General features: G+C 45.9%; 1 protein-coding gene across 4 annotated transcripts in view; it reads right to left on the bottom strand.

Moving 5' to 3' along the window:
• Positions 1 to 9,198: 9,198 nt before the first annotated feature.
• The window catches only part of MACROH2A1 (macroH2A.1 histone), a 44,238-nt gene continuing 40,674 nt past the window's right edge, over positions 9,199 to 12,762 (bottom strand). For all 4 annotated transcript variants that reach the window (XM_071570480.1, XM_071570482.1, XM_071570479.1 and 1 more), the window contains exon 9: positions 9,199 to 9,939. In XM_071570480.1, the coding sequence (XP_071426581.1) occupies positions 9,774 to 9,939 (166 nt within the window). In that variant the 3' untranslated portion in view covers positions 9,199 to 9,773. The remainder of the gene's footprint in view (positions 9,940 to 12,762) is intronic.

Below are 12,762 nucleotides of genomic sequence, written 5' to 3'. Positions count from 1 at the left end.
GGTGTCCCTGCCCATGGCAGGGGGCTGGAATGGGATGTCTTTAAGGTCCCTTCCAACCCAAATAATTCTGTATCTTTCTAGGGTTGATATTGTTGTTTTGGGAGCTTAAAAAGTAAAACTGATGTGTTTGCAAACAGTCCTCAGGTTTGCTGGTTCTCTTCAGGCTTCACTGAGCATCAAAGATGCACCTGAGCTGGTGCTGAAAAGGTTAATTAACAGTGTGGGGTTGGGAAATCAGAGTCCTGCCTGGCACAACTGCTTCAGGAATCCTGCCAGGAGCTGAAAGCCTCCCTAAAACCAGCAGGGCAACACTATTCAAAGCCTGGAGTCTTCACTGGCTGGTGGCTTGTGGAGGTGACACGTTGTGGTGTTTCTGGCAGTGCAGGCTGAGCCTCCCCCGCTCTCTGCAGACACGTGTAACCAAAGCAGTTTGGGAGTGTTTATGTTGTCATTACAAGAGCAAAATGTTATCTGCATAATTACAAAGTTATATTCTGATAGGGATTCTTGGGTAAGCCTGTTACATGCTCCAGCAAAGCAGAAAATCCCTTCCTGAGCACCGTTCATAATGGAGCATTAAGAATACACTGTTTTCTTTGCTTGCTTTGCGTGCATCTATTTATTTTTAAAACAACTGTTTTCTGGTGCTTTCTAGGATTTCTTTCCTAGAGGCTGGAGAGCTCATTTCCCTGGACCTGGCTACGAGAAGGAATGTCTCCACAGCCATTTCTGGTGAAGTTCCCTGTGCCTTGCTGGGACCAGCCCCCTCCCAGCAGGGCCTGGCACAGGGATTTAGGTGGGCAATGGAGTGGGGAAAGTTTGTCAGCTCTAGGGAAAGTGCAGGGCCCAGCAGAGGCTGATAATGTTCACAGATTTCTTTCTGTAAAGATCAAACTGAACTTTCTTGTACAAAAGTCATGATATTTAGTGGTGGGCTTGGCAGGGTTAGGTTAATGATTGGACTTGATCACCTCACATTTCAAACCTTATGATTCTGTGATTTTGTATGATGCCACAGGACTCAATATCTCTAATTACCCACCCCAGCAATTTTATTAGCAGAATTCAGTGAGGTGGACAAGCATGAACTCACTCCTGGGCAGCCCCTCCAAGGATGGAGGGCACTGGGGATCCCTCCTGGGGACTGGAAGGGCCTTTGAGGCTGTGCTGCCAAGCAGAGTCCTTGCAGCTATTGGTGAGTGGCTTCTTGGGAGGCTCCACCACCAGCTGGTGATGGCTCAGCCTGCTGAGCTTGTGGAATTCTGGGCTGCAGATCCAGCCCTGCCCTCTCCAGACTTGGGCAGTAAAGGTACAGCACAGTCCAGAGCTGTGATGAGGTGGGGAAATATTAAATAATGTTCTTTGGAATGAAAAGGGAAGGAAAGGAGTGTGAAGCCCCCAGAAGGAAGGCAGGGTAGAGGGGATAACTCCTGGCAACAAATCCTGCCTGGGGGCAGCCCCATCCTTGGGCAGAACCTGCCTGGCTGCTCCTGCCACTGCTCTGCTTGTACACAACAGGACAAACAGTCTGTGACAATAAAAAGTGGCCACCATCACTCAGGCTTTGCTTGTTGAGCCACTGGGAATTTGATTTGACCAGATTTTGTGACCGATCCTCCATTTAGTGCTGGAACCTGGTTTCCTACAGGGATTCCAACCCTGCAGAGTCCATTGTGGGAGGAGAGTGTAGCAGGATAACCCAGACCTGCCCCTCGCAGTCTCTGCTGTGATCCACAGAAGTATCTCTTGGTGTTGTGGGAGATGAGTTTGTCCTGTCGGTTTTAAGGCCCAGCAGTAAATTAAGCAGTGGGAAAAGAACAGGATCAAACCCTTTCCTGGGCACTTGCAGGACTGGAAGGGGAACACTGGAGTTCTGTGGCTTCCTTATGGGCACGTGCACCCTTGAATTCAAGGCCAGTGTCTAGACTGGGCAAACATTTAGTGTGGTTGGGAGGAGGGAAAACATCTATTTTCTCCTGTCAGTACAAAGGATGACTAATTACACCAGGAACAGCTGCAGTGCACTTGAAACTGTAGAAGCTCAGCTGATCCCTCCCATCCTGCCCCAGCCAACTGGCAACACCTGAGCCCTGCCAGGTAAAAACCAGGCTCTGTGCTTTGTCCAAGTCATTAGACCTTCACTTGGAGAGAAGTGAGCAAGGAACAAGCTTTGCTTCACTGCTTAAAGTTGCTCAAAAAAAGGAAAAAAAAATACCTGGAAGAAATATTTCAGTCCAAAGTAATATTTACTTGGGTGCTTAAAACTTTGTAAAATGCCCCGAAGGTCACAAGCCATTCATCCTGCTGTGTATTTCTCTTTAAGAAGGTGCTTGTAAGTACTACTGGAACACATGTGTGATGAGGGGTTGCCATGGCAAACAGGTTTTGGCACTATTTAAGACAGAGTTTTATTGCACAGCAGAATAAATAAGCATGTTAAAGCCACATACAGTAACTTGTTGGCACATACATTAATGCTCCCAAGGGCTGCAATAACTTAAGCACCCTCCCTTTAAACATTTTTCAGTGTTTTTTCTCTTTTTATTGACTACATGCATTTAGTATTAGGGCTAGGAATGTCCCATTTCCACCCTCTTTTGAAGTGAGTGATTTGAGGCAAAAAAGGAGGACTGTCTAATAAATCATAAAGGGGCATTGTGCAGAGACAAGAGGGGCAATTTTCCCATTCCTAACATACATGAGGATAAGCCAGCCTGAGACCTGTCTGTGAGCTAAATCCTGACTTGCTCCCTCTAGACACAGGAGTAGATTGGCCTGGTTATGTTTCTGATGGAGTCTGAATAATCAGAAATAGTTTCGCAGCGTTTTCTGCAGTTTCTGTCTTGCTCTGCTGTGCCAGTCCAGTCTTCTCCCACATCACAGCACCAAGCTCATTACTTGGGCTTTACCCCTCTTATGAACCACCTGCTCTGGTCCCAGTTTGGCTCCCAGTTCCCACCAGTGAGCCCCACCAGGTCTGGAAACACTCCCAGTGCTGAGGAAGTGCTGCAGGGAGGCAAGAGGCAAATCTGTGCCGGTAAGAGGGCTCAGCTTTGTGGTGCCCTTAAAGGTGAACATAAATTACACTTTATAATGAAAGCGCTGGTTTAAGAAGAGTTATTAGCGTATTAGTCCAGGCTTTATTAGCTCGGAGGTTTCAGAGCCACGTGGGAGGTGTGACACTGGCTCCCTCTTCTGTGGGAACCACTGACTTGGCGGCGTTGGAGAACTTGGAAGCTGCCAAAAGCCCCCAAGAGCTCCCACCTCGGGGCCATTGGCACAAACCACCTCACTGTGGATGTGGCCAGACAGTGCCCAGGTGTGGGGCAGGGGCACAGCTGCCTCCTCCCTGAGGAGGGCAGGGTGGCCAGGGCATTCAGCCAGAGATGGTGGTGATTGTAGCTGTTTCAAACCAGGGAATTGGTGAATGTGATGCCCCCGATTCTGTTTGGTTTATTGGAGAAGAGTGACAGAAATTACATCTCACTCTAAAGGAAGAGTGAGGCAGTGCTGGCTCTTGTTATATTCAGAAAAAAAATTCTGGTTTACATATTCCCCAGGGGTTTAGGATGAAAGCTGTAACATATTTTATTCTTAGGACCCCTTTTACCTCTTGCCTCATCACCAAGACTACCCCACGGCCTTCAGTAAGGCTTGGACTGACCACCAGAGCTGGTTGTTTCTCAAGGGCAGGTTGGACAGGGCTTGGAGCAGCCTGGGATAGTGGGAGGTGTCCCTGCACATGGCAGGGGGTTGGAATGAGAGGAGCTTGCAGGTCCCTTCCCACCCAAACTATTCTGTGGTTCTGTTCTAGGATTCTAAACTTTCCTGTACACTCAGCAGTTGCTGAAGCAAAGCTCAAGCCTCAGGAAATGGGGGAGGAAGAAAGAGAGTTCATTGTTTTATGAGAGGTACATGTTTGTAATATCACATAGTGATGGGCTCATTATGAATTACAATTGGCTGAATAAGAGGATTCCTGAGGGAGGGACAGTGCACAGAGGAGAAAGAAAGGGGAGAAGGAGGGAGGTGATTTTTATGTCTGTAAAGGTGTCTCCTGGGCATAAGCAGAGTGGAAGATGTACCACTTCCTTCAAGGTGTTCAGATTTGTTTGCAATTAAAGCCTAGTGGAGCTGTCAGGGGCTGTTGACAAATATATTACAACCAACTCAGGTTAAGCGAGTTACTTAAAATTAATCCATCCCTGCCCAGCACTCCTGTTTCCCTTCAGAGGAATGTGCCAGGAGGAAGGAGCACAATCCTGACTGTGTTGGGAGAACCTCCTCAAGGTGGGAATTTGCAAATAGGGCTACTGTAGTATGTAATGAGAAGCTGCAGGGCTTTCAATTATCCCACATAGTCTGTCTCTTTGCAACTTGACTGACAGCTAATTATGCTGGTGCCATTTTTTTGGCAGTGGAATTTAATCTCCCAGATGGAAAGCAAATCAATCTGCCCATTGCTGCAGCTGAGACATACTTTGGCTCAACTTTAATTTATTCTCCTAAGCCTAAGAAGGTTAGTCATTTCAAGGTACAAAAATATCAGATTTCTCCTGTTAACCAGGCTGGTGAAAAAGTGAGGAAGAGTTGGGATTTTATGGGCTGTGCTGTGAAATGTTGCTGCTCCTTCCTCTGTATTAGGAACCAGCAGCATCATCTGCCCTTGATTCCTGGTCGTGGAATCTAACAAGGAAGAAGCATTTATGAGCAGGTTGCTAGTGATAATGGTTAAACATGAGTTGTGGAGGCATTAAGTGGGATTCTACGGAGGAAGGAAGTAAATCTCTGAAGAAGTCGACACAAAAAGGAATCGGTGGCAATTTCCAAGCACTTCAGCCAGTGTGCAATAGCCTGGCTCCCTTTGGGTTTCATGCCAGGGATATAGATGCAATCCTCCTACTTACCTGCACTCTTCAGGCTTATCAATTATGCTGCTCCCTTGGAGTTGCTGGTACAACTTTAGGCATTACTGTCCTCTGTGAGAGCAGAGTATGTGCCTAGTTATCACAGCTACAGACCTCATCTTCTGTATCTGGCACCTGCAGCTCCTGTCAGTGCTGTTTCTCAGGCTAGAAAACCTGATTTCAGCTGGGATCAAGGGGAAGGGAGCTCACAAAAACTTGGTGCTAATGAATGCTGGAAAACAGGAGCACTATTTTTCTGTAAACTTTTGGCTCTTTGGTTTCAGTCTGACTGTGGTTCTGGTGTCCTGTCTGTGTTGTGATTTCTCCTTTGTGTGAATTCTTAAGGCCTCAGGACTCCCCAGCCCTGGAGGTGTTCAGGGCCAGGTTGGATTGGGCTCTGAGCAAGCAGGTCCAGTGGAAGGTGCCCCTGCCCATGGCAGGGCTTGCAATGAGATAAGTTTTAAGGTCCCTTCTGACCCAAACCATTCTATGAGTCTACTCTGATTTTTGGAGCGTTTACAAACAAAAGGTTCCCAATTCCCCTTCTTACTGAAAAAAACATTTTTAAAGTGCTTTGCTCACATCTAATGACTCCAATTCCATCTTTCTCATGCTTGTATAAAACCATAGCCACTTCAGTGACTCTTGTGTAGTACCTCTGGTGGCTGAAAGATTACGAGCTCTCCAATCTAGCTATTAACACCTAACCTTTTATATTTTCACATTATCCTTATGATTATGTTGATGCTGCTTTTAATGAGCTTTTGAATGACATTTCACAAGGGTGATAAAACCTTGTACAGGGAAGCATTTTTTGTGACAAATCTCTGGAGAACAGATGTCCTGATGTTGTCCTAGTGGTGCATTTGTTACCTGCAATGTGATGGTTAAGATGGAGCTCATGCAACACCCTCTCAGTGGGTGGCAGAGGAGAGAAATGATGATCAGGGTGTTAATTAGTCCGTGGGAACAATGATCAATTCCTGGGGAAAAACAGTGCAGGAGCAACTGGACGTGGGCTCAGAAAGTAACATCCTGTGTGTCTTGTACCTGATGTTTGAGGTTATAAACCCACTTAGATGCTGCAGGTGTTTCTTTGGAACTCCAACCCAACCTGGAAGTATCCAGCTGGATGGAGCACTGTGAGAAAGCTCCTCATCCTCACCAGATGTCAGACCTCTCTGTCAGGTGCTGTAAATACTGGCATATTCTGATGGCCAGAAAATGGGACCTCTTCCCAGCAGGGCTGTTGTCTTTATCCAGGGGGTTGTTTTTGGGTGTGACTGAGGAGTGAAGATGGACGTTGCCTTCAGGGCAGGGATGTGGAGGGGACAGTGAGGCTCTTGGATGCTTTAGGTGGAATCAATGGTTTGAACTCAGTACCCACAGGTGGTCAGCACAGCCCAAAAGCAGCACAGAAATCCTCTGGTTGGGAGGGACCATGTTTAGTACACTGGGAGCCACACCAGTGTTCAGTTTTCAGATTGTCAATCTAAAATGAGATTATTTTTAAAAATAAATCCATCATTTATTAAACAAAACAATTATTTGTTCTCAACTATGCTATAAGTTTAAATGCTGATGATAAAATGTGGTGTCAGACCTGTGATCTCTGAGCCAAATGTGAGGAAGCAAAAGCAATCCCACCTATTCCTTGCCCTCTGGTCTGAAAGTGGGGAGCTACAGGGACCAGAACAGGGAAAGCAAACATTCCCAAATCAATGCTGTCCTGGCCACAGCATATGTTAGCAGGAATTTCTGCTCTTGCCTTTGTTATACGTGTAACCTGATGTGTTATCTTTTAGGTTCTTGAATATAAGTCATGATCTGCTTGGGCTACCCAGTTCAAGCTTGTTCTGGGATCTCTGGCTTTCCTGCTGCATTTTGGGACCTTGGAGCAGTGGGAGAGGAAGGAGAACACCAACAATGAGGCAGGGCCATGGCAGAGACCAGGACACTCCTCCAGGCTTTCACCTTGCACAGGTGGGGATCAGCTGTTTGGTGGTCCAGGGCTGGTTGTGGGAGCAGCTGGGTCAGAGCAGCAGCACCACAGCACTCCCTGCACACACAGAGGGCTCTGGGCTGGTTGTGGGACAAGCTGGGTCACAGCAGCAGCACCACAGCACTCCCTGCACACACACAGAGGGCTCTGGGCTGGTTGGGGGACAAGCTGGGTCAGAGCAGCAGCACCACAGCACTCCCTGCACACACAGAGGGCTCTGGGCTGGTTGTGGGACAAGCTGGGTCACAGCAGCAGCACCACAGCACTCCCTGCACACACAGAGGGCTCTGGGCTGGTTGGGGGACAAGCTGGGTCAGAGCAGCAGCACCACAGCACTCCCTGCACACACAGAGGGCCCTGGGCTGGTTGTGGGACAAGCTGGGTCAGAGCAGCAGCACCACAGCACTCCCTGCACACACACACAGAGGGCTCTGGGCTGGTTGTGGGAGCAGCTGGGTCAGAGCAGCAGCACCACAGCACTCCCTGCACACACAGAGGGCTCTGGGCTGGTTGGGGGACAAGCTGGGTCAGAGCAGCAGCACCACAGCACTCCCTGCACACACAGAGGGCTCTGGGCTGGTGGGTGACTAAGAGAGAAGAGGAAGGAGAAGATGGTGCTGCCCCTTGTGAGACCAACTTCACGCAATTGTTTGGGATTTGTGTTTTCTCACAAAAGGACCAGAATTCCAGCAAATAAAATGCTACATCACAGGGGATCCAAATGGAACCAACTGAGCTATTTATGGAGCAGCAGCTGAACAAGCAGATGAGATGTGAGGCCAGAAGAAGCAAGTCTGTGTGGTTAATTACAATAGTTGGCTTTGGGATTTTCTAGCTGAAAGACAGAAGTTGGCCTTCCCCAGCATGGTGTAACAGTGTAAGACACAGACCTATTAAATGCCATTTAAGGCTGTACTTTTCCCTGCCTAAAAATACCTGTGGAAAAACCCTCCTGTTGACATCAGCATTTTGAGACTTTAAAAAAGTGAGACTTTATACAATGTACTAAATTCTACAGTGCAAAGAGGCCAGGAAGTTGTGATCTGTACACTCAGGGGGATGTGCATTTTCCTTCTGCATCAAAAATCCCCTCGTACTGAAAAACATCAGGGCCCTTCTCACACCACGTGTTTGCTCAGGTAGCTGCTCACCCATGTGTCTATTTTCCAATCCTTTTAGTGACATCTAGTGAAATGTAGGGAAAGTGCAGGTTCAGGTCTGTAACTCCAGGGATCAATGCAACTGCAGGAAAAGATGCTTCACAATTAAATGCTTAAGTACTGCACCTTATTTCATTTGTTGCCCCTTGAGCTGCTGCCTTTGAGGAATGCACCAAATGCATTTGACTATTAAAAATAATTTAAAGTTTGAGCCCATACTCTGCTCAAACACTTTATGTATTTGAGGCATAAAATTAATTTACTCTTTGTTCCTTTTAACTTAGGTATATATTCAGAATTACATTCTTATTTTATATTTTAAATTTTGGTGTCTTTTGTTGGTTCTGTTGCTCCTCTACACCTGAAGGCTTCAAGTACCTGGATTTTGACACAAAATCCTCCAAACTATTGCAGGAGCTCATGCTACACACTTTCAATATTTGGTATTCCTGAGCTTACTGAAAGGCAGTCAGATTTGGTCCACTCATTGCTCTGGGTCAATCCAGAGTGGATGTGAAAGACTTTCATCAGCAAATGAAGGTTTCAAAAGAGATGGGAAACGTATGTCTCCTACCTAGAAACCAGCTCCAAACTTCAAAGGAAGAGCTGCCTCCCTCAGAGCAGCATCCACATGCAATAGCTTTTAAAAGTGGAACTTCTTTTTCTCCTCAAAGTACAAACCCAAGTGGCTCCCATAAAGGTTTATGTTGGTATGGATTTCAGCTGTGCAAATGATACAGCCACCAATACAAACAGGGCTCATAAATATTTGGAAAAAAAAAAACACAACATGGCTTCAAACAGGCCAATATTAAATGACTGGAACTAGTTCAAAAAATTCTAGGCCTTGCTTGATCTAAAAGGCTTCAACCTCCCAAACTGAATAGGCAATTAGGGCAGATTCTGAACAGGAGAATCTGAAGCAACAACTGGGAAGTCTGAATTCTGTGGAAAAAAACCAGCTGTGAGTGTCACTGAGCACACACAAACCCTGCCAGGACAGGGGGGAGACCCAGCACCTCCAAGCACCTTCCAGGTCTCTGATCTGCATCATCCCTCTCACAGGTAACTCTGCAGAACTTAGAAAATGAAAGTTTCAGGGAAAAATTAATCCAAGTACACCAAGAGCAACAGTTCAAACATTTTACTAAATCAATTCACACAGTTTCAAAATTGTAAATATAATTAAGGACAACAGGGTTTCTGTATTTTCTTTTTTCTTCCAGATTCATCATTAAGACAATAAACAAACACAAATTAGATTTATAGCATCTGTTCTCTTAAAAAATGGAGGGAACGCCACTCGATGTATTGATAAAGCACCACAACACAGTTACAAAATAGGGTTGGGCCTGTTTCTTTCACAATTAAAAGACTACATACTCCTACCAGCTTCCTGCTTCAATTCATACTTCATTAAAATAAAACTATAAAATCTCCTAGATTACACTAAACTCAGACAATGCCTGGGGTACAGTGCATTAACAGCAGTAATGCCAACTATCAGTGCCAACATGAGACAGTTTGGAAAGTAAAAACAGAACAAACAAAAAAAATTCCCAAACAAAACGATGAAAACCCCACCTTTATTTCCCCTAGGTGAGCAAAATTGAAAGTAAGGGATGCTCTGCTTCACAATGAGTTAAGGATTTGGGGAGGGTGGTGGGGAGGAGAAGAGGGGGCTGGTACTGCAGCTTTCTGGGCTTAGTTGGCATCGAGCTTGGCCATTTCCTGCACGTACATCCCTATACTCTCACTGTCGAAGAGCACGAAGTACACGGTCTTGATTGAAGAGGACATTGTTGACACAAAGTAGCTGGAGATGGCTCTCAGGATCAGCTGAGCAGCTGTTTGCTTTGGGAAGCCGTTTCTGGAAGGAGAGATTAAAAAACCAGAAAATCAAGACTTGCTGAACCAGCTTTGGGTGGTTTAACCTCCCAGGGAAGGTTCCAGTGTTCTCTAGTGCCTCGTGGTAAATAAAAAGTGCAAAGTCAGTGACTACAGGCTGAATTAGAAGCTATAAACCTGTTTGTTTAGGCAAGATTTAAAGTGTTCAAACAGAAGAAAAGCACTTCCAAAATACAAATAGAGTCCCCCCACATCAATGGGTTGAGCCTTATGATAACTGATGGATCAGTTATTCTCATTTAACAGACAAGTAAAGCAAGAGCCTGATGTGTTCAGGAAAGCAGTGCATATGTTGGAGCTGCAGAGTGAAACCTGTCCTGAAAGCAAAGCAACATTCAAGAGAAATAAAAAGAGAAACAGAGACCTTGACATAGAAAATGGAACACACTGAAAGACACCTGCTTGGTACCAACTGCAGAGATGTGAAACCAGAGGCTTTGCTGCTCCTCCAGCCATGCCTAAGGAAGAGGCTCCTATCCCCTTCTCTGGAGAAGCCACAGACACAGAACCAACCTTGGTGCTTTCTCAGATGGCAAAACTGTGCATGATTGAATTTCAAAGCTCAGCACCTAATTTGGCAACCCTTCTTACAAGCTTCTTCACACTGTTATCCAGCAGCCCTTGTCTGAAAGCTTCATCTAATCTCAGAACAGGTCAAGCACAAGCAGAATGATCTGAGCAAAGCCATGATCTGAACTGGGAGCTGTACAGGTCATGGCAAACTCCTGAAGTTACACCTTTTTTGCTGTGTTACTTCTCAAGTACTGCTGCTCACCCAGACCATGGGTTTGGGCCTGGACAAACTGTGAGCTCTGCCCCAGCCTCAGGGACAGGGGCTGCAATAATCACTCTGAGGGTGATGGGACACGACCCCTCTTAGAAGCTGCACCCAAAAAGAATTTGAAAGAGCCTGTTGAGCATCACCTGGTTCCCTGACATGCACTTACAGATGTATGGTAGTCAGGGCTCCCCATTATAAAGCATGGACTATTAATTCTACAAATAATTTACAGATTACACAGATGGCTGAGTTTCTCAGTGTTTCCTCAGCAGTTCAAAGAATCTGAGCTAAATTCTCCTCTGGCACCAACAGGTGAGCATCACTCAGCACTTCTCACTGCAGCACCACACTGGTAATAAAACTCTGTTGTACTCTCATTCTGTGCTGCAACACACAAAATGAGAAGGGCAACTGCCTGTGTCACAGCCAACTTACTGCACTCTGCCTTACCAGAAAATCCTCTCTGAGAGCAATTCTGGGGCAGTCCTGCCTGTAATGTGATATTATACATGCTGCCTGAAGATAATGCCTGCAGTATTTCAAAAATGATGGCATGAAATAGCTCACGCTGCTTCCTCTTTTCTGGAAATGCCCCATTTTTGTATCTATTGAAGAAATTTTAAAAAAAGGAGAAAGCATTGTGAAAAAACGTTGTACTCTTCCAAAGCCAAACGAGCTGGTCAGGGAGAATCACCTGGGTGACAAGTTAATCAACTGAGAGCAGTTCTGACACAGGAGCTGCTTCCTGCTCTCAGCTTACACAGAAAAAGACACAGACTCAGCAGCCTCCACACCTGAGCACCTGCAGGTCACTTAAAAATGCATTTAAATACAGGCACACACTGAAGAGATCTTTAAGGAGTTTTGCTCCTGAGCAAAGACAGGGCAGCACCAAAATCAGGGTACACACTGATTCTGAATTGTCCTCAGGGCACTCTGAAGTCTCACAAGTTCTGAGGGCTCTGGCAGGATGGCCACAACAGGGCACATGAAAGAAGAGTGGCCTGGCCAAAGGAAGGCAATGGCAGCACATTGCTCAGGACTCCTCTCCCAAAAGAAAGGGAAGAGGACAGAGCAATCTGGCCTGATGGCCATGTGTGGGCTGCAGGCAACAGAAGCCTCTTGCATTGATCTACCAGTCTGAGTTAAACTCTTGTGAAAAGGCAGTTTGAGACTTCAGCCAAACCAGTGTCAATTCAGATCAAACTCAGAGCCTCACAATGAAATCCCTTCCCCAAGGATGATTTCATGTTCAATCTCTAACTCTGCTTTCCCTTTTCTCCTGCTGGCCCTACCAGACTGAACTCCAGGCTACCTCTGAACAGCACCCAAGCTGTGCTTTCCACAAGTTGGCTGTAGCTGAGCATCTGGCCTAGTGAATGCTATTTTATTTCCCCCTGTGATTTATTTGAACTGCCCTCATGTAATCCCATTCCTCAACTATAAAAGAGAATGAAACTGTTTATGTGGGTTTATTGGGTGATGTCTGCTTGACAGATGTCTGTACTACAACAGCTGCATACATGTGGTGTCTCTGGCATTTGCTATCTTTTAAAGCTTTACTTTTATTTTTTTAATGCTTTTGACTTCATAAAAATAAGTAGAGAGTATTGTCAGAACATATTCTGCTCTCTCCAAAATTAATTTATGCTTGAGTATCTGTAATTAAGAGAAAAAAGGGAAAATACATAACCTCATACATTACTCAAGGCCTTTTGATTCCTCTCCATCTTTTCAAAGCACCAATTCAACTGGCTCGAGTGAGAACCATCAGGCTGAGAACTCACCCTGTCAGGACCCAGATTTCAGAACAGAATGGGAGTCTGCCCATTGCTCAGGGTTTCATCATCTTCCAGGACCAATCACCTACTTCACAACAAGGGCTGGGAATGGTTCCCTGCTGGGAACTATCCAGGAAAGAAAGGGCTCTGTGGAAGGGACTTTACAGTCTCACTTTTACATAATAATTCCACAGTTACTCTGCAGTCCATGGAGGAATTTTCT

The sequence above is a fragment of the Pithys albifrons genome, chromosome 15 (assembly GCF_047495875.1).
Source record: "Pithys albifrons albifrons isolate INPA30051 chromosome 15, PitAlb_v1, whole genome shotgun sequence".
Lineage (NCBI taxonomy): Eukaryota > Metazoa > Chordata > Aves > Passeriformes > Thamnophilidae > Pithys > Pithys albifrons.
This window is presented reverse-complemented; position numbering and strand designations above follow the sequence as displayed.